The following is a 22,836-nucleotide window of genomic DNA, read 5'->3' as shown; positions in this document are numbered from 1 at the left end:
GATCTTCAACTTACAATAAAATAGTTGCCCGCTCAGCTTTTCTTAAAGTGGAACTTTACCCATAACAACTTAAAAAATTATGTAGTTTAGCAAGAAACATACATTCCACATGAATAATTATGCTTCTAAAATGTGTGCATGCTGTAAATTGCCTCCAGCATTTCTCCTGTTTCTTCTTGCCGGAGGCTGCCTTATTGCTGAAGCCCAGAACCCCTGAACAAGTGTAAATCTTTAGCCTGTCAGCAGATTGGCCTCTACAAATTCGGCATAGTGCTTAAAAATAGAGAAGAACTGAGCATGTGCAGAGCGAGACAGTGATTTTAAACAGTATAGGCACTTATTTTTAATGTTTTGTTTGCTATACCCGCAAAAGGGGCCATCATGAACAGATATAGCAGTCCTTCAGGCATTGACCTTAAATATAAATAAATATATATATATATATATATATATATATATATATATAATGTGTAATACCTATATAAAGCATTAACAAGCTATTATAAAGTATAAAGGCACGATCACTGTAAACTGGTGAAGCATCTCCTTTTACAAATAAAATCTAATACATGAATCTGAATACACACCTTCTCCTCCAGTTGTATATCCCTTGCCATATGGACAAAGCTTTTTAAACTGAACTGTTCCAGAGAAGGGGCAGATCTCACAGGTAATACCCCATCCCCTGCCACCATTACAGCAACACTCAGACTTGGTAACGGAATTCTGGTTTGACGATCCAAGCTGGCACATTGTATGCAATACATCGGTGAAGCAATATCCGAGTCGGTTGTCTGCAACAAATACAATAAGAGATTTGTTGGTTCTGTGGTTGCCATCGCTAATATTGTTATATGCATGCTACTGTATGTGGTTTACATGATAGAAAGTAGTATGTTTAGCAACACGATGGTCTGTACATTACATGGGTGATCTAACCTTCCAAGGTGACAAGGTGATAATTGTAACTGCAAAAGCAGCTAACAGGGCAAATATTGTATGTTCTCTTTTATTCATTTCTTACCCATTTTAAATATTTTAGATGATTCATTTTGATTTTTCTCTGTGTGTGGTTGTCTCTATCACTTGTAAAAAGTTCTCCATACTCACCAATACATTCTGTCTCTGTAATGCTGGTGTTGAATCCGTCTTTGCACTCACACTTGTAGCTGCCCATGGTGTTCAGACATTTTCCATTTTCACATAGCCCAGGCTTAAGGCACTCATTCAAATCTTATAAAACAAAAACAATCATGTTAAACATGGCTTAAGCATGATGGCATTATTATTAAAGCTGAACTTTGGGAATAAAAAAAAAAAATTAAATATATTCCTTAATAGCCAAAAAGGATATACATCTACTTTATGTGCACCAAACAGTTTTGCAAATTCAGTCATTAACTTGTAAAAGCAGCAGTGACACCATCACTGTGTTTCACGCCGCTAGTGCAGAGAGCAGAGCTGTGGGAGTGACCCAGCAGCTCCTCCCACTACAGACTGTCAGCTGAGAACAACAGGGGGGTGGAGACAAGACCAGTCACCCTGCACATGGAGAGAGATCAGCAGTGAGCGGTCTTTATCACAGGAAGCTCCTGCACAGAGATAACGTCTGAGGCCCCCGTACACACGTCCGAGGAACTCGACGGGCAAAACTCATCGTTTTGCTCGTCGAGTTCTGTGTGAAGCCGCCGAGGATCTCGGCGAGCCAACTTTCCTCATTGAACAACGAGGAAATAGAGAACATGTTCTCTATTTGGCTCGACGAGGAACTCGTCGGCTTCCTCGGCCGAAAGTGTACACACGGCCGGGTTTCTCGGCAGAATTCAGCTCCGATCGAGTTTCTGGCTGAATTCTGCCGAGAAACTCGGTCGTGTGTACGGGGCCTGACACTGGATTACTGCACAGATCTAGAGGAAATACACAAAGCACACCAAGATTTAAGTAAGAGTACACATGACTCTTGTATTTAGACAATATTTGCCGATCCCGGAGTTAAGCTGTAACTTATACAAGCAAATCACACAAAAAAACAAACAAATATGAATTGTGTGTTGTGAGAGTTAAATTCAGAATTATCTACCTGGTTAACTTTTTTCAGCTTTAACCTCCACAATGGAAAAAAAAGATTACTCCACACTGGAACTGACCAGCATACAGAAATTCCTGTATATAGGCTTCTTCTATTACCTGCACCTGGGCTTCCCTCATAAATACAGAAACCAAATTTAAGGTTCCAATGGGTGAAGACAAATTTTTACTAATTGTACTCTAGTCAAAAAAATCAAATATGTTTGATGCACAGTGCCTTGAAAAAGTATTCATACCCCTTAAAATTTTCCACAGTTTATCACGTTACAACAAAAAACTTACATTTATTTTAATAGGATTTTATGTGATAGGCCAACACAAAGTGGTACATAATTGTGAAGTGGAAGGAAAATGTTAAATGATAAAAAAAAATTACAAATAAATATGTGAAAAGTGTGGCATGCATTTGTCACACTTTTCACATATTTATTTGTAAAAAAAATTGATAACCATTTATCATTTTCTTTTCCACTTCACAATTATGTGCCACTTTGTGTTGGTCTATCACATAAAATCCCAATAAAATACATTCATGTTTTTGTTTTTAACATGTCAAGGGGTATGAATACTTTTTCAAGGCGCTGTATGGCCATGAATCTGACAAGGAACATTATGTTTATGTCCTGCAATGACCTACTATATGACAAAATGTAAAAAATTATATTATGCAGATACCCACTCTTTTCTCAAAACAGAGGGACACATTTACTAAAACTGAAGAGTGCAAAATCTGGTGCAGGTCAGGTTTTAGTGTCAAAGCTTATTTGAACAAGCTGAAGTTAGAAGCTGATTGGCTACCATGCACAGCTGCTCCAGATTTGTCATTCTCCATTGTTTGTGGCAATATATATATATATATATATATATATATATATATATATATATATATATATGCACTAACACCTGCTTATGGGAGATAAGTGACTGAATATATTAACCTCCCTGGCGGTATGATTCTGTCAGAAAAAACATGCTAAAAGCGGTACCATTATTTGCAAGGAAATTTGGCGTTTTATATTGTAGGTCTGTAATTTTTAGAAATAACTCACTTAAATCTGACCAAACAAGCTTCTAATAGGCATCCCGGGTATGACATTTTTTTAAAAACAAAATTATAAATTATAATATAATAAATAATTATAAATAATTATAACAAATAATAATATAATTATAATAAAAATTATTCAATAATGTAATCAAATCAAAATCACTGAAATTTGCTCAGTTGCAGAATTGTTGCTGTCATTATTTTTTTTTTTTATGACGAATTTCCCCACAAATCGCTATCGCACAATTCTGCAAGTGATTATAATTTATTATCGCTGTTTTTTAGCTGATCTAAAACTATTTTTGACATAAAGGGACACTTTTGGTTGCTATGGACAATCTACAGTTTGCAGGGAGAAAGAAACGTTTTTATTATATAAAATGACATGCATGACACAGGACAGACCACTAGGGACAGGGGGGGTGTGTTTTTTTTACATACAGTACTGTAATCTATAAGATTACAGTATACTGTATGTAAGGTGTTTGTTTACTTTTTTGAATTTGGCGCCGTTCTCCGTCCCCGTGCGTCGTAACGTCGCAGGGAACGGAGATCGGCGTCACACGGAGGCACTGTGTGAATCGAGCAAGGTCCCGCTCGCTCACACAGCGCGGTGGCATCGCTGGATCCAGGGACAAGGTAAGTAACTTGTGCCTGTGGATCTAGCGAGGCAAGCCCGTGGCTGACACGGGGTTACCGCTCGCAGCAGGAAAATCTAACCCCGTGTCAGACACGGGAAGACCGCCAGGCAGGTTAAGCAGCGCTTAAATAAGTAAAACATAACAAAAGTATAAAAAATGAATTAAATATTCATATAAAAGTGTAGTAGTGAACACAACACTCTTGAGTGTAAAACAAAAACACACAAAGCATTCTCCATTGTTAGTAAATCAACCCCAAAATCTGAATTCAGCAGACAACTGCACTAGTCTTGTACCCTGCAATTACCTGGCGAGTCTATAAATGTAAATGCTCCTACCCAGGAACACACATGTTAAAGTATAAAAGTGTACTATTTTGTGCTTTTATGCACAATTTACATATACAGTTGAACCTCGGATTACGAGCATAATCCATTTCCAGGAGTATGCTCGTCATCCCAAGTACTTGCTTATCAAAGCAAGTTTTCCTATTGAAGTCAATGGAAATTAAAATAATTTGTTCTGAATTGACTTCAATGGGATGCAATACCGAATGTGGCCAGGGGTGGCGGGGGGCGCTATAGAGCGCTGAAAACTTCCGAAAAGGCGCGAGGACACTTCAACTTGTTTCCTGCGCCCCCGTACCTCAGGCCAAATGAGGTACTGCAGGCCAATGTTTGGCTTTTTTCGGCTCCTACGCCCCCGTACCTATGGCCAAATGAGGTACTCTTAAACCGAGTCAGAATTTAAAAAAAAAAGTTGCTTGCAAATCAAAACGCTCTTAAACAAAGTTACTCTTAAACCGAGGTTCCACTGTACTTATGGTTTCCAAACTGAACATCATTCTTTTGTACCTATACAGCCTTCACCATCCGGTCTACGCTGGAACCCTGGTCCACATATACACATGTATGTTCCAATGAGATTCTTGCACATCATTAGTTTAGAGTCACAGTCATGAAGACCATCTTCACACTCGTCCTGATCTGTAAAATAAAGAGTGATGTTGTTGGTAATAAAACGTATTTCATTTATCAATACTAATCTAGTACATGTGAAGTATCTTAGTTTATAGCTGCCTATGAAGATGACCTTGTTGAATGATTTGTACATAGCGCTCACCTTTGCACATTCTCTTGTCTTCCCGGAGCACATAGCCAGCTGGGCACTTGCATTCATATGAACCGTAGGTGTTAACGCATCGGAAAGCACACAACAGAGGGTTCTGAGCACATTCATTAACATCTATTAAAAGAAGGATACATTAATGCAGATAAATAAAAGGAGACTAATTAAAAAAAAGTAGAAGAAAAATATATATATAACCCACTCGTTGGCAACTTGCAGTATCCCAGCTGTGCTTGCTGAATATTTGTATATGCCTTGTTATGTGGCCAAATTTTTTTTTTATTTCCAGCCCAACCTCAGGCAAAACTTTTTAAGTTTGGGATAGACCTGGGATAAGTAAAACCTTCTGTAAAGCTTTCCTTGCTGTTAGTGATCTCACTGAGGGGATTCCCTCACACTTCCTCTGACAGCAGGACAAGAAATGACGGAAGCAGTTGCTCCTGGGACTGGAAGACACAGACAGTAATATAATATTCTGATCGGTCTACCACAGCCCTTCCTCATTTTACTGTTTTTCTGCAGTCTGTATCCCCACACTGCGTTGTATCCTGGCCCAGGCCTAGAGCAGCACGTTGCAGGGGGGCAGCACGGAAAGAGTCCCCGTCGCCTTGCAGTTAGTGTAGCGCAGAGAGGCAAATTAGTCTAGCACCCCCATAAAGTGGCCGTACTGCTTCCAGTATACAGGCAGCCAGCATTCCGCAACTGTGGGGGGGGGGGGGGGTGGAGCTTCCAATTTTGACTGTCCTATCATCCTGGACCACAAACCTTCCTCACTGTGTTATCTTAGTCCTCTCCATAAATTATCAGAATTTTGGGCCAGATTCACAGCGGAGATACGACGGAGTATCTCAGATACTCCGTCGTATCTCTCAGAGTATCTATGCGACTGATTCATAGAACCAGTTACGCATAGATAGCCCTAAGATCCGACAGGTGTAATTGTTTTACACTGTCGGATCTTAGGATGCAGTACCGCGGCCGCCGCTGGGGGGAGTTTGCGTCGTAAACCAGCGTCGGGTATGCGTTTGCGTAAGACGTCCGGGAATACGCAAGTACGCTACGCACGTCGCCGTTCGAAAAAATTACGTCACTTCGCGCAAAGCACGGCGGGAATTTCTAAACGGAGCATGCGCAGGAGGCCGCCAGCGTAGGTTTTCATTGCAAGTGCTTTGTGAATCAGGCACTTGCGATGAAAACTTGTGGCGGTGTAACGTATCTACGATACGTTACGCCGCCGCTAGTCTACGTGAATCTGGCCCTTTGTGCCTAAAGTAGAACTATAGGAAACACTTTTTTTTTCATTTGGGATAAGAGTAAGGGAAGGGTGGGTCTTAAACAGCAAGGAGTGTGGCCTTGACAGGAAGGGGTGGGTCATATTTTAATTAGGGGGTGCACAAGTTTAGTCAGGCCTAGGGCAGCACAAAACCTAAATACACTATTGTCCACACGGATAGATTTCTTATCACTTCCTCTCCTGAAAGAAAGAGAGGGGAAATCTTCTTAACCACTTAAGCCCCTGACCATATTGCTGCCTAAAGACCCAAGGGGTTTTTACAGTTCGGGACTGCGTCGCTTTAACAGACAATTGCGCGGTCGTGCGAAGTGGCTCCCAAACAAAATTGGCGTCCTTTTTTCCCCACAAATAGAGCTTTCTTTTGGTGGTATTTGATCACCTCTGCGGTTTTTATTTTTTGCGCTATAAACAAAAATAGAGCAACAATTTTGAAAAAAATGCAATATTTTTTACTTTTTGCTGTAATAAATATCCCCCAAAAACATATATAAAATTTTTTTTTTTCCTCAGTTTAGGCCGATACGTATTCTTCTACCTATTTTTGGTTAAAAAAAAATCGCAATAATCGTTTATCGGTTGGTTTGCGCAAAATTTATAGCGTTTACAAAATAGGGGATAGTTTTTTTGCATTTTTATTTTTTTAATTTTTTTTACTACTAATGGCGGCGATCAGCGATTTTTTTCGTGACTGCGACATTATGGCGGACACTTCGGACAATTTTGACACATTTTTGGGACAATTGTCATTTTCACAGCAAAAAATGCATTTAAATTGCATTGTTTATTGTGAAAATTACAGATGCAGTTTGGGAGTTAACCACAGGGGGCGCTGTAGGAGTTAGGGTTTACTTTGTGTGTGTTTACTAGTGTAGGGGGGTGTGGCTGTAGGAATGACGTCATCGATCGTGTCTTCCCTATAAAGGGAATGACGCGATCGATGCGCCGACACAGTGAAGCACGGGGAAGCCTTGTTTACACACGGCTCTCCCCGTTCTTCAGCTCCGGGGAGCGATCGCGACGGAGCGGCTATAAACAAATAGCCGCGCCGTCGTCCCGGATCGCTCCCCGAGTGGACCCGACCTCCGCATGTACCGGGGGGGTCCCGATCGGACCCCCCACCCACGTCTAGCAGAGGACGTACAGGTACGTACATGTGCCTGTCCGTGCCATTCTGCTGACGTATATGTACATGAGGAGGTCGGGAAGTGGTTAATGGGGACACACAAATACAAAGCAAATACAAATCTGTCTGGTTCTAATTCCTTCTGTCCAAAACAAAAAAGTTTTGATGGGTGGTACGTCCTGACAACATGCCTCTACAAGTTATTTGTGGTCGGATAGAGCTTATTGTAACAAACCATGTAATGAAATTTCTTTCTTTCAAACTTAATATACTTACCTGCTCTGTGCAGGGCAGTCCTGATCCTCCTTTTCTTGGGTCCCCCGCCAGAGCTCCTGGCTAGTCCCCCCTGCTGAGTGCACCCATAGCAAGCTGCTCGGTATGGGGGCACTCGTACGTGCTCGCTCCCGAGCCCCACTCTGTGTGTCCATACACACAGCCCCGCCCCCTGCTCCCTCCTACCTTCCAGTGCTACTGGCTCTTCCCCCCCTGCCATGTGCCACTTGCACTGGCTCCCACCGCTGTCTCTGAGCTTATCAGGAGGGAGAGAGCAGACTGAGCCTCTGCTCTCATGCACATGGTTGGATCAAGATCGGGCTCATGTAAGTATAAGAGGATGGGGGGGGGGGGGGGAGGGGACTGCATGCAAATTTGCCTTTAGAACCAAATTAAGCACATTTTCATTGGTTCTGAAATTCAGATCAATGAAACTGACATCAAGCATTTTGTTTTACTTGGTTTATGAAATTTTAACCACTTCCTGCCCGCCGGCCATTATATGACGTCCTGGACTTTGAGCGGGGATATCTAAATAATGGCATAGGCATCATTCAGATATCGTCTTTTAGAGCCGACGATTCCCTACACCATAAGAATGATCAGAGCGGCTGTTCCACCTCTTGATTGTTCTTACGGGAAGCGAGAGGGAACGGCCCCCCTCCCGCCGCCCCCCAGTGCATCTACCGACTCCCCGCTACGATCGGTGAGTTGGAGATAGGATCCTCCAGCCCCGGATGGTTGTCATAGAGATTTCTGGCGGACCAGATGGTCACCGGAGTCTCTATGATCGTCGGAGGCCGTGTGCAATGTTAAACATGCACCGTTTAGGAGATATTTCCTGTATAAGAAGCTGATGACGCTACAGGCGCATGCGCATCCACCCAGGCCATTCCTTCAGAGTCCTGTGCTGTAAAAGGCGCCCCCCCCCAGGCCAGTCACACAGCCAGTCCACGAGTCCACTGACCCGAAAGGAAGATGGGTGAAGATGGAAGTGGCCTCCAGTGGTGACAGCTCATCGCTGGAATGCTTTGTTTTCAGGTAAGTTTCACATTATGTGCTAGTATGCGATGCATACTAGCACAATATGCCTTTACCTTTCGGGTCAAAAAAATAAATCACCCAGTGGTTTACCATCGCTTTAATGGATTACCTTCACAGGCCATCATTGGTCCAGGCTCAAACCCTTCTTCACATGTGCACTCAAATCCACCAATCACATTCTTGCAAGTTCCATTCCCACATGGGTTTTGAACAGAACACTCATCAATATCTGAAACACAAAGTATGTAAAATCAGTTTTTGTCTTGGGGAATTTTTTTTATATTCTGTTCATATTTTACGCAGACCAGCAAAGTTTGCCTATTCAATAAACAGCTAATTCAGAGAGTTGTGGTGTATTCAAGGTGTTAGTTATGTGGCTTACAATGTGTTTTCTAATACTTTAGAGCAAGTATTGTTTAGTAAGCCTTCAGAAACATGGAATGCAACAGTATAACACAGCGGGTGTACCAGAGTCACACAGCCATCCCCTGAACCATGAGCTGTGTTTCCACATAGGCTTAGTGACCATGGAGAATGTTACTACATGCTTGGCTGTAGCATGACAATTAAGGCTGGGTATAGATCGTACATTTTTTCATTCAGCCAGTGGGTTGAAGGAACAATAAAAACAGATTCCCCCATCCACATAAGAGAAGTGGATAGAGGAGTTCTCCTCACTGGGACTCTCCACTATCACAATACACTGATCAGAGGCTGCGGCTGGTTGGCTGCAGCTGCTGATTGATGGAAGTTTTCTATTGTGTTTGTTCGATCAAAGTCGAATGAATGATTGACTTCTGTCAAACATGGAGGGCCATACATAGATTGAAATTCAACCGGTCCCTGCTGAACTGACCAAATTTCCATCCGTCTGTACCCAGCCTAGAATAACATGTAGGCTATAGCAATGTGGCAAATGTTTATCAAAGATGGATTAATCATTATGGTGCAGGTGCTGTCTAACCTAGTTGTTACTCTTATTTTGAAGCACCACAGTAATATTATCATATACCTACATTTTCCTGTAGTCTTCTGTACATTTTTAGCACGCTGAGCAACTTGTGCTCACAGCCCCTTTTGTTACCATGACTTATTTCTATATCCCATATATCAGTTTGTCATGTTACAAAGAGGTCCCTTAAAATGGACTCATTGCAAACACATTCAGTAATACGTTTTATTATAGTAACATTATAACAGACCTGTACATTCATCTCCTGTAAGCACATATCCAAAGGAGCATTCGCACCGATACGATCCATCTGTGTTGATACACTGGCCATTCTTGCATCTGTCTGGATCGGTACATTCGTCCATGTCTACAGAAAGGTGGAAGAAGAAAAGAGCACTATGAAATTCTGCATATGACGTTCCCCAAGTTCGTTTTATTATTGCTCAGGGTTACATCTTACCAATTCGCTCATCATTTGGTCCAACCACCACACCACTTCCAAACGGACAGATCTCTCGGAAAGCCTCTTTGAAAAAAAAAAACGCACAAAACCATTATACGCCGCCATGGATGCTATACTATAACTGCATTATAATAGGTTTGATCTTAACGTCTAGCATGAGATGTAATTCTGCTCCACTCCACTGGAGTCATTCAGTAATGTAAATGTGGTTTCATCACTTCTATTGGCTTTCACCCCCACCAAGGGCACAGCAGCATTGCCATAGTAAAAGAACAACACTAATTCTTCTGTGTAAAGAGCTAAACAATATATGCATGGATTGTGGTCTTGAATGGATCACTAGAATAATATCTAGAGCAGATTTTTATAGGCAACACATAGAAAGTCTCTACATTTTGCTTCACTGACACATTACCTAAAACTTGTACAATGTGTGTGTGCTGATTAATGTTGGAAATGTCTTGCTTACTGATAAGACTATCTGTTTAGCTGGCCCTTCACATCACAGAAATGTTCTTGTTCGGCCTGCCGGCTATAGAGCACCCATGGAAGAATCTCCCATTGTGGTTAGTGTGTTTTGACAGCCAAGCCCACTGTCTGTCAAAATATGTGGACAGCAGTTCCATCTGATTACATGGGACTGCTGATCTGCCCACAACTTTCCATCCACCGCCTTTGATTTTCAATCAAAGGATGTTGGGCAGGAGATTGGTGGCAGGGCTGCCCACTGATAGAAATTGCACAGTGTATGGCCAGTTCTGCCTAATTAGTTTGCTTAGTACTTTGAAAACTATATCATATTTCGATAAAACTAAAAATCACCTTCATACCAAACCATCATTAATGGATATGGCTGATTTGGCTGCTAATATTGGCCTGTTTAGGGTTAAAATGGCAGTGTTCCTTAACTTTTGATCAAATGTGCATAGTTCATCTCCTGCAATAACTTGGAGCAGTGTGCGCACGTACTTCTCATGATTTCCCTTGGAATGTGTCCACTTGGACATCACATCATGTACATCTATAAATGTTCTTCCAAGCTCAGCTTTCATGTGCATTTGAAGCGAGCCCTTTGCCAGCTTTTGGTGGGTGGAAAACTGTTTTGTTGTACTGTGTAATTGTTTCCCTGTGGGATTGTCTGGGAATTTCTTCTATTTTGCTTGATTGCACTGTGATATAAATGTGCTATTTGCCATTGTATAATAGATATTTTATACTAACACCCTAAAAATAATAGACTTGAACAAATGGCTGCAGTTCTGTATATAAATGTGAAAGGTATTGTATGGTCATGGGCTATTATAATGTGCCAGTAGAATATCTATAATATAAAGCAATACTACCATCTCCTTCCACTGGGCATATTTCACATGGGAATCCCCATCCTGCTTCTCTCATTGCACAGCAACATTCCTGTTTGGTGTGGTTTAGGGTCTTTGGAGAAAGGCACTGTCCAGCTTCAAATTTGGTGTAGCAGTAACCGACTCTTAGATCTGTTAAAAAGGAGAGAAACATAAGATGCCAAAATTTTGCAATCTCACTCAGGGGGGCACGTCTATCAGACTCTGTAATACACTAAAAAATAGAATCTAAATATTGTGATCGAAAATAACACTTTAAAAGGAAACGTTTTTTTTCAATTTTTTCTCTATTTTTAAATCTCAATGCCTTACTGAAAATTAAAAAAAATATGTTTTGTTGCAATATTCATCTTCAACCTAGAACTGTCCCCTGCAGTACTACCCTTTCACCACTAGAATGCCACAAGACGTTTTGGTTAAATGACAGCCAGGGTGATTCAGCCCAGTTCCTCCAAGCCAAGACTGTCATAGACCCACTACCTGGGCATTTGTTAACACACAGCCTACAGTAAGCTTATACCTGGCTTGGATCTCACACTTCATTATGTGAGCACTGTTCCCTGCAGTAGTAAGGAACACCTACTGTACTGCCTCCAGCAGAGGAGATGAGGACAGACCTATTTAAACTGGTCTGTAATTATGAGTTTGTGAGGCATGTGGTAAACATGTATACTGTAATCTCCTCTATATGCGTATTTATTCTGAAAAACGAGTGTAATCTCCTTTCCCACAATATTCATTAGTCTATTGGACTGCCATTTCTAAGAATACCTACAATCAGGGCCGATCCTAGGGTCACAGGCGCCTGGGTGCAGAAATATTTCTGGCGCCCCCACATGGGTGTCTTCATTTTACTAACTCCTCCCCTTTACAAATGTTTATATGGCAATGACTCACAGAGATGCTCCCCCCACAAAGTCTTCATTAACCTGGGATCCTTACATGATCTCTTAACAAAAAAAAAAATACAGGCAGAGAAGCAGAGTACTTTATTGGGACCTGGAGGGGGGCCTCTGTGATGGACACAGAGAGGGCTTCTGTTAGGCCCCGTACACACGACAGAGATTCTCGGCAGAATTCACCGAGAAACTCGGTCAAAACCCGGATTCTGACGAGAATCTCTGTCGTCTGTACAGTTTTGGCTCGATGGAGCCGCCGAGGAACTCGACGAGAAAATAGAGAACATGTTCTCTATTTTCTCGTTGTCCTCGTTCTTCTATGGGAGAAGCCGGCCCGCCGAGCTCCTCGGCGGCTTCATCCCAAAACTCGACGAGGAACTCGACGTGCCAAGCACGTCGAGTTCCTCTGTCGTGTGTACGAGGCTTCAGAGAGTCTGTTGGATGTTCGGCGCCACCACCTCTGCAGGCGCCTGGGTGCAATGCACCCTGTGCACCCTGCCTAGGATCGGCCCTGCCTACAATAGTACATAACTTCATAATAATAATAACGTCCCATAATAGTACATAACTTCTGACACAGTTGCCTGGTTACAGCTAATGTATTGTCCTGTACATGTTTGCACTGATCGTGATACTGATACTGATAATAATTTCCTGCTTGTGTTAATTCCTTGTTTCCTGTTTGTAATTCTATATTAAGGGATGACTAACATCAGCAGCCAGGTACCATCTTCAGATGGTAAAAGCCAAACTGGTCACTTACTCAAACAACATTTTCAAAACAAATGACCACAGATGTTTTTGTGACACTTTTTTTTTCTGGTGGACTTGATCACTGTATGGTGATTAATACTGCCAGAGCAGAAATAACTTTGGGGGTTCACAATATTAAACACACTTGCTATGAAACATTGTTATCCACTTGGGGACTCCAGCAATGAAATCTCCTAGCCATCATTCCTACAACTGTACCATTCCGTCTTTCAATGTTGGGTCTTAACACCCACCTTGAGGTATTCCCACTGCTCCTATTTCAAGTTAGAATAAATAAAAAATCCAAGTGACAAGGTGATGTGACTTGGAAACTCAGGAACAAAGGGCGAGATTCACAGACAATTACGTTACTCCGCGGCGGCGTAACGTATCCCATTTACGTTACACCGCCGCAAGTTTACAGCGTAAGTGCCTGATTCACAAAGCTCTTACCTGTAAACTTGCGGCGGTGTAACAGAAATGCGCTCGGCGCAAGCCCGCCTAATTCAAATGGGGCGGGCACCATTTAAATTAGGCGCGTTCCCGCGCCGAACGTTCTGCGCATGCTCCGTTAGGAAATTTCCCGACGTGCATTGCGCGAAATTACGGCGCCCTGACATTTTTTTTAAATGCGACGTGCGTTACGGCATTTCGTATTCCCGGACGTCTTACGCAAAAAAATTAATTCGAAATTCGACGCGGGAACGACGGCCATACTTTAACATGGCTGATCTAAAGATAAGCCATGTAAAAGCAGGTGTAACTTTGCGACAGGGTAAAAACGACTAGCGACGACGTACGGGATTGTGACGAACGCGCAGATCTTTGTGGATCGCCGTAACTAGTCATTTGCATATTCTTGCCTTTTTTTTTGTTCCTCCCAAATAGTTTACGCACTTAATCCCGCCGAGCTATAGCCCCCAAACGTTACTATATATATATATATATATATATATATATATATATATATATATATATATATATATATATATATATATATATATTGTCTAAAAGTTATACATTATTAATTAGTTTCTGTCAATGGTAAATAGGTATGTGGTTTACTAATCTTACTAACTAAAACACAGTCAGTCACCATCCTATTGGCCACTTTCTGTCAAATATAACATGCACAACCTATACCTTATATGAAGAAATATCCCTTAATAAATTGGGCATTATAATACTTGAAAGCTATATCTGGTCTAGGGGTGCAGTAAAAAAAAGTCTGGGGGGGGGGGGGCGACATAATGTCAACACTGTGTGTGAGTCACTGACAGTTTGGCACATATTGTAACAAAGGTGTGGGGAACCCGTATTCCCTGCTTGCACCCTTCTGTACCATGAGTCATGACCCAGACGTAACAACTGATAGGTACTGCAGAGGCAGTGCAGAAGTGAACAGGCAATGGTATGGATTAGGCTGTTGTTAGATTAGACTGATTAAACAAAACCTATGCCCCCTTATCAGATGTCTCTATTAGCGTTCCCCCTTCCATCAATCCTCAGGCAACGGTATGGATTAGGCAATTGTATGAATTAGGCAATGGTATGGATTATGCTGTTGTTAAATTAGAAAGATTGAACAAAACCTATGCCCCCTTATCAGATGTCTGTATTAGAGTCCCCCCCTTCCATCAATTCTCCCCATTAGAGTGATCCCTTAAGCCTCGTACACACGACCAAGTTTCTCGGCAAAAAACAGCAAGAAACTTGCTGTTTTGTTTTTTTTGCCGAGGAAACCGGTCGTGTGTACACTTTTCAACGAGGAAACTGTTGAGGAACTCGACGAGCAAAAAAAAAGAGAGCATGTCTTATTTTTCCTCAACGGCAATGGAGAAATTTGGCTCACCGAGATCCTCGACAGCCTAACAAGGAACTCGACGAGCAAAATGATGCGTTTCGCCCATCGAGTTCCTCAGACGTGTGTACGAGGCTTCACATCAGCTTTCTTCATCGGAGTGCCCCCTTACATCAAATGCCCATCAGAGTCCCCCCTTACACGAACTGTCCTATGGCTCATGAATCAGCGGATGGTCTATCAGAGACCTGAGGGGTGCAACTAAAATCTGGGGGGGGGGGTACAGGACACTCCAGCACTCCCCTATATCTGGGCCTGCCTTTAAGATGACTATTTTATGTAGGTTGCTCATCTTTGGTATTCCAGGTTTGTAGTATAAGATTCAGCTGTATTAATCATGACAGTACAGTATGTTGTAGAAAGGGATTGAGACTCTACCTTGGCATCTCCTTCCTGTTGATGATAGTACAAAACCCTCAGGACACATACAGGTGAAACTGCCAGGAATATTGCTACAGGTTCCCAGAGCACAAATCTCTGGCTCTTCAGTGCATTCATCAATATCTGCAAAGACAAAGTCAATTCAGAGGTCAGATTATTTTGTATAAAGCTCTAAATTTGTACATATTATTATCTAAACTAGGTCACTGTACCTTCACACTTGTCATCTTTCAGCACATATCCAGGAGGACAGATGCAGCGGTAGGAGCCGTCCAGATTTTGACAAGTTCCAGGAGCACACTTCCCGGGATCAAGTTCACACTCATTGATATCTAGAAAGAACACAGTGAAATTATACCAAGATCAGATCAGAAAACAATTAAAACAGACCCAAAGAGCCAAGATGCATTTTTATTTACATCTGTTCATTCTGATGAAGTAATGTAGGATTGCCTCACTGACCAGCCATTTGTGTATTACAAGTAACATTTTTCATTTTGTCCACCGCTTGGCGGAATTAGCACTACATAAAACACAACATAAATCACTGACAGGAGATTCCAGTCCGCTTGGGTATGTGATTCATATTTTCATGAAAATAATACATTACAGGATACAAATTCAAATATTCCAAGATTTCATATATATGACCTGTAACTATGAATGTCATTCATTTTAGGATAAAATGTATTTTTAACGTGAACCTGAAAAGTTACATCAGAAGTTGAATCTGCCTTCATTTTGTCTTTTGCTGGTTATAAATAAAAACCTGCAGCAGCCTAACATATTGGTAATCATATTTAGGGAAGTTGAGTGGTATCAGCAGGGGAAACACAATCCAATCACTAGATCCTCTCTCGGGTGCCGAGGCTCGGTGTCCTTTCACACTCGAACAGCATAAATCAATGCATAGAGCTGGCAACACTGTAGTCCATAAAGTGTATTTTAATGGTTGCATCAAAGTGACAATAAAAAGATAAGGCTCACGCATTTCGGCAGAAGCCTTAGCCATAGCTGATCACTAATGCCGCGTACACACGATAATTTTTCGGCATGAAAAAAAATGAAGTTTTTAAAAACGTCATTTAAAATGATTGTGTGTGCGTCACATCGTTTTTTGGCTTCTGAAGAACGACAAAAAAAAATTTGAGCATGCTGCATTTTTTAACGTCGTTTTTTAAAATGTTGTTTTTCGTGTTGTTAAAAATGATCATGTGTAGGCAAAAACAAAGTTTTAAACCCGCGCATGCCCAGAAGCAAGTTATGAGACGGGAGCGCTCGTTCAGGTAAAACTAACATTCATAATGGAGTAAGCACATTCATCACGCTGTAACAGACAAAAAAGCGCAAATCGTCTTTTACTAACAAGGAATCAGCTAAAAGCAGCCCAAAGGCGAATAGAACTTCCCCTTTAGAGTGCCGTTGTACGTGTTGTACGTCACCGCGCTTTGTTCATAATTTTTTTTAAATGATGGTGTGTGGGCAACATCGCTTTTAATGATGAAGTTGGAAAAACTTCATTTTTTTTCATGATGAAAAACGTCAGGTTTTTTTCATGCCGAAAAATGATCGTGTGTACGTGGCATAAGAGTTCTGCCGAAATAAGTCAGCGTTCTCTGTTTATTGTTACTCTGATGTAACCATTAAAATACACTTCATGGGCTACAGTGTTGCTGGCTCTATCCATTGATTTAATCATATTTAGGGACTTAATTGTTAAAACATTCCTGTGTTTCCCACTGAATCTTCTATCAGCACAGCACTCAGCTGTGCTTTGCTGGCAACTATTCTCAGTAGGGCAGGCCATACACAGTTTGAATTTTGCCTGGTTCAGCAGGAACCGTCCAAGTTTCATACCGTGTATGGGCAGGCTGACTGTACCAAGTTGATTGATTGATAGACTTGTACAACCAGCATGCTGGGTTTTATCTTCTCTTGGTTGGGGGGGGGGGGGGGCGGGGTAAGCCATCTCCGCTGGGAGAAGACAGTGATTATTGCTAGCAATTATTAAACAACTTTATTTTTTTATAAAAAAAAGGGGGGTTGCCATCCGGGGCGGGGCCCTGGGGACCTCTGGGCGCTTTAATAATAAATAATATTTTATATATATATATATATATATATATATATATATATATATATATATATATATATTTTTTTTACTTATATATATATATAAAAATAAAAAAAATATATAAAAGATATTTTTTTTTATAAAAAAATATGAAAAAAGGGGGGTTGTCAACCAGGCCCCTGGGGACCTCCGAACCTCTAAAAAAAAAAAAAAAAATTGGCCCTTTAATAAAAATAAATAAAAAAAGGGGGGGTTGCCATCTGGGGCCATGTGGGCCTCCGGACCCCTTTTTTTTTAAAGGGGGTTGCCACCCGGGCCCCTTACAGGTGTACTGCCTGTACCCCCCTGATGGCGGCCCTGTCTGAATGGTCCAAGGTTATCAGTGGTGTACCCCAAGGTTCAGTGCTGGGACCCTTACTTTTCAATATATTTATAAATGATATTGGGTCTGAGATCAAAAGTAACATTTCTGTCTTTGCAGATGACACCAAGCTATGCAGTGGAATAACGTCCTTGCAGGATGTCTCCAATTTACAAGCCGACCTCAATGCTCTGTCTAATTGGGCAGATGAGGTTTAATGTTGATAAATGTAAAGTTATGCACTTAGGGACTAAGAATATGCATGCATCATACATGCTAGGGGGAGTACAACTGGGGGGATCTGTAGTGGAGAAGGATCTGGGGGTTTTAGTTGATCATAAGCTCAATAATGGCATTCAATGCCAAGCTGCGGTTTCCAAAGCGAGCAAAGTCCTTTCCTGTATTAAGAGAGGTATGGACTCCAGAGAAAGAGATATAATTTTGCCCCTGTACAAATCATTAGTAAGACCTCATCTGGAATATGCAGTTCAGTTTTGGGCCCCAGTTCTCAAAAAGGATATCGGAGAACTGGAGAAAGTGCAGAGAAGGGCAACCAAACTGATAAGAGGCATGGAGGAGCTCAGCTATGAGGAAAGATTAGAGGAACTGAATTTATTCACTCCTGGGGAGAGAAGAATAAGGGGGGATATGATCAACATGTACAAATATATAAGAGGTCCATACAGTGAACTTGGTGTTGAGTTATTCACTTTATGGTCAACACTGAGGACAAGGGGGCACTCTTTACATCTAGAGGAAAAGAGATTTCACCTCCAAATACGGAAAGGTTTTTTCACAGTAAGAGCTGTGAAAATGTGGAACAGACTCCCTGCAGACATGGTTCTGGCCAGCTCAGTAGATTGCTTTAGGAAAGGCCTGGATTCTTTCCTAAATGTACAGAATATAACTGAGTACTAAGATTTGTAGGTAAAGTTGATCCAGGGTAAATCCGATTGCCTCTCGAGGGATCAGGAAGGAATTTTTTTCCCCTGCTGTAGCAAATTGGATCTTGGTTTTTTGCCTTCCTCTGGATCAACTGTGGGTATGGAGTTGGGTGTATGGGATTGTACTGTGTTTTTTATTTTGTTTGTTTATTTTTTTTTATGGTTGAACTGGATGGACTTGTGTCTTTTTTCAACCTGACTAACTATGTAACTATGTAAGCGTACGTGAATGGGGCTGGGCGTAGGTTACGTTCACGTCGAAAGCATTGAGTATTTGCGACGTGATTCTGACGTGATTCTGAGATTGCACGCGCATGCGCCGTACGAACGGCCTTCATTTACATGGGGTCACGTTTAATTAAAATGTAGCCTGCCCACTACATGCCTACTTTGAATTAGGCGGGGTTACGCCGGCCCATTTGCGCTACGCCGACGTAACTTACGGAGCAAGTGCTTTGTGAATACTGGCCTTGCCTCACTATGTTACGTCGGCGTAGTGCAAATAGGATGCGCTACGCCGAACTAAAGATGCGCCCTCCTACGTGAATCTAGCTATTTGTTTACAAGTTGCTATAGCAATGGCAACACAAGCATAAGTTTGCTCCTACAGCTATAGCAGCTTGTAAACAACAGGGAAGCTGGTGGCTGTCCACCTCCTCTGCCATCTGTAATCTCATCTGAAGATTCCTGGAATGTGTGAAGCTCATATCCCAAGTGTCCAATGGAAGCAAAGCCTACATCATTTACCTAGATGAAAAAAGCAGGAAGAAGGCCGATTTAAAATAAGGTAATTGTAGCTCAATTCTTTTTTTTTTTTTATATCCAAAAATGATAAAGGAAGGATAAAGAATTACAATAAGAGGGACTATGAAAATAGACTGGAGGTCTAAAGCCCAACTCTGGGCAATAAAATTATTTTCCCCATGCGGTGGGGCTGTGCTCACACTGCACGGGTCAACTGCTCGTTTTGTCTCGAGGTGAGCAGAAAGCATATACTCACCCAATCCTTTGTTCCCCAGAAAAATGAAGCCCCCCCCCCTGGTCCAGCAGTGAACTGCTTCTGGTCTAGAGAGCTTGCTCTGGGCATGATGACGTCAGGAATAGTACACATAAAACCTCACTGCATGAGGAAAAAATGTTGGGCTTTAATTAAAATGCTAAACTTACCTAGACATGTTCTTCCATCGGATGTCATTTCATATCCTTCATTACAGATACATTGGAAGGATCCAATAACATTGACACACTGTCCATTTCTGCATAACTGACCATTGAGCGTGGTACATTCATCGATATCTGTAAGAAAATAAGTCAGAAGAGATATAAAAAACAAAACAGCCTGTAAAAATGAGCCAGCAGGCTTTTTGAAATGTTTTTATTATGAAATATAATGTAGCGCCCAGAAAAATGTTATCTTACCATTAGATCATAAAATATTTAATGAAAACTTACATGGTGTGAAAAGCAAACTATGCGTTTTATTCCACTCTGTGGGTAACAGCTACATTTTTTATAAAATCATGAAAATGTGTTTTGACTGCAACCATAAAAGAGACGCACTAGTCTACAAAATTTGAAAGCTAATTTGTCATGGTCGTTTTTGTCGTTAGAATAACATTATCCAAAAACAATAGAATGGGTCATTTCCTTTTACCTAATTAATATCTGGATTATCTTCAAAGAGAAAATAGTGTGCTGATTTCTGTGTAGGCGAAAAGAAATATTGGCTAGACTGGACGAAAGAAGGGAGCTATTCCTGTGAGGACCACGGAGATCGCTCTACCTCTGTGCAGACGTTTTAACCATTTAGGTACAGTTGTGGATAGAAATATCTGGTCGCTGATGTTTTGTGCAGGATGTGTGTGTGTGTAGATATTTTAAATAACATAGAAATTCTACTTTTAGGCTCGTTCTCACCTTTGCAGTTTATTTTTGGTAGTTTCTGCCGTGCTTTTTGCACACGCGATTTTACTGCGATTTGAGTTTTGCAATTTGTATGCTTTTTTTGGGGGGCAATTTGTTGTTACAATTACAATTTTGCCAAAATCGCGGTAAAAGCAAGGCAAAAATGCACTACATGCTTTTCTGCAGCTTCTCCATTGAAGTCTATTAAACCAAAAAAGGCAAAATAAAAGCATTGTTTTGCTTTAAAAAAAGTCCCTGACCCTTTCCAAAAATGCAGTGGCTGAAGAAAGCATAGATATGAATGTGTCCCATAGGAAATCGTGTTAAATAAACTGTTTTGCATTTCTTCAAAAACTAAAAACCACCAGAAAACGCATAGGTGTGAACCAAGCCTTTAACTAAACATTTGTAGGTTTGCCTGCCAAACATCTTCAGCCTCCAGTTTGCACCTTTATAATAAGCTGTAAGCTTGCTATACAGATATGGTAAAAATACTAGACATGTGCATTCGTTTTCGTCCGAATACATTTTCATCCGAATTTCAGGTATTTTCGTTATCATTTTAACAAACTAAAACGAAAGTGCAGAATACGAAAACTGAAAGATCCGACAGAAACAAATGCTTTATTTTCGTTTTCGTCGGTCGAATGTGCCTAACCTTAACTCTATTAGTCCAAGATTATTCTACATAGAGAGAAAAAATTTGACATTATAGAGAGAAAAGATCGCTGCTGGAATTGGGTGGGAGGAGTAAAATAAAAATAATGATGATGATGAATGTTATTGGCTGATTGTAACCAAAGAGGAGGAGCAGTAAAATAGCTAGAACTAACTTGACAATTCAACATGAACAACGAAGATTCGACAAAGCATCGAAAAACATAAAAAACGTTGAATCTGTCATTGAAGGCTGAGGCCTTGTACAGTTTTCATCGGACATGTCTGCTGGGGGATTTTGGTCTGATGTGTCTACACACCATCAGACCAAAATCCCCGTGGACAGAATACGCGGTGACGACGCGGTGACGATGGCGGCGACGTGGCGGCGATGATGACGCGGCGACGTGCACGACCCCGGAAGTTCAATGCTTCCATGCATGCGTCTAATCACTTTGACGCATGCGAGGGATTTCGGCCCAGCGGACATGTCCGATGAGTCGTACAAACCATCGGACATGCATGCTAAGAAACATTTGTCCGCTGGAAACCTGTCCGCTAGGCCAGGAATCCGGTCCGGTCGGCCGTATAGACGACCGAACATGTCCGCGGAAACTGGTCCGCGGACCAGTTTCAGCAGACATGTTCGGTCATGTGTACGAGGCCTTAAGGTGTCTGTCGAATGTTCAAAGAAGATTCGATGGAGCAGCTAAACTGTACGACGCCGCAATCATACATTTCGGGTCAAATGCTCTGCCCATATGCTATAGAAAATGTTTATTGTTGGTTGACTAGTAATAATAATTTATAAATATAATTATTACTAGTCATACAACATTAGAATTCTTCTATAGCTTGTAGGCGGAACATTCAACGGCAAATGTACAATTCAACGTACAGTTTCGCTGCTCCGTCGAATCTTCTTTGAACATTCGACAGACACCATGAGTATGCAGATTCAACCTTAATTCATTCGGATTTTCGGACGAATGCAATTTTCAAACGAAAAACAAAATAAATAAAAACGAATTTCGGGAGTAACTAAATTAATGTATTTTTCGGACGAAAACAAAACAAAATATTTCAGTGTGCACATGTTTAGAAAATACCAGATGCTCAAGTCACTGATTAGTGTTTAACTGGTTGCCGTTTTATGGCGGCAGGTCGGCTCCCCTGTGAGAGAGCACGTAGTATAATGTCGGGTTTCGCGCAGGCCCCGCTCGCATGGACTCCCGTAAACACACAGCTCCCGGTCCTGTCAGGGAGAGAAATGCTGATCTTCTGTTCATACAATGTATGAACAGAAGATCAGTCATTTCCCCTAGTGAGGCCCCCCCCCTACAGTTAGAACACACCCTGGGAACATACTTAACCCCTTCCCTGCCCCCTAGTGTTAACCCCTTCACTGCCAGTGAAATTTTTATAGTAATCCAATGCATTTTTATAGCACTGATCGCTATAAAAATGCCAATGGTCCCAAAAATGTGTCAAAAGTGTCTGAAGTGTCCACCATAATGTCGCAGTACCGAAAGAAATCGCTGATCGCCGCCATTACTAGTAAAAAAAAATATTAATAAAAATGCCAT

The 22,836-nt window shown here is 41.4% G+C and overlaps 1 protein-coding gene across 1 annotated transcript in view; it reads right to left on the bottom strand.

The window, feature by feature from the left end:
- The window catches only part of FBN1 (fibrillin 1), a 359,844-nt gene that overhangs the window by 19,226 nt on the left and 317,782 nt on the right, over positions 1–22,836 (bottom strand). The window contains exons 47-57 of the mRNA XM_040342652.1: positions 19,856–19,984; positions 15,522–15,641; positions 15,307–15,432; positions 11,398–11,547; positions 10,052–10,117; positions 9,842–9,958; positions 8,749–8,868; positions 4,900–5,022; positions 4,632–4,763; positions 1,111–1,233; positions 588–794 (exon numbers count right to left, since the gene is read on the bottom strand). Of these exons, the coding sequence (XP_040198586.1) occupies positions 588–794; positions 1,111–1,233; positions 4,632–4,763; positions 4,900–5,022; positions 8,749–8,868; positions 9,842–9,958; positions 10,052–10,117; positions 11,398–11,547; positions 15,307–15,432; positions 15,522–15,641; positions 19,856–19,984 (1,413 nt within the window). The remainder of the gene's footprint in view (positions 1–587; positions 795–1,110; positions 1,234–4,631; positions 4,764–4,899; positions 5,023–8,748; positions 8,869–9,841; positions 9,959–10,051; positions 10,118–11,397; positions 11,548–15,306; positions 15,433–15,521; positions 15,642–19,855; positions 19,985–22,836) is intronic.

The sequence above is a fragment of the Rana temporaria genome, chromosome 3, assembly GCF_905171775.1.
Source record: "Rana temporaria chromosome 3, aRanTem1.1, whole genome shotgun sequence".
NCBI classification, from domain to species: domain Eukaryota; kingdom Metazoa; phylum Chordata; class Amphibia; order Anura; family Ranidae; genus Rana; species Rana temporaria.
This window is presented reverse-complemented; position numbering and strand designations above follow the sequence as displayed.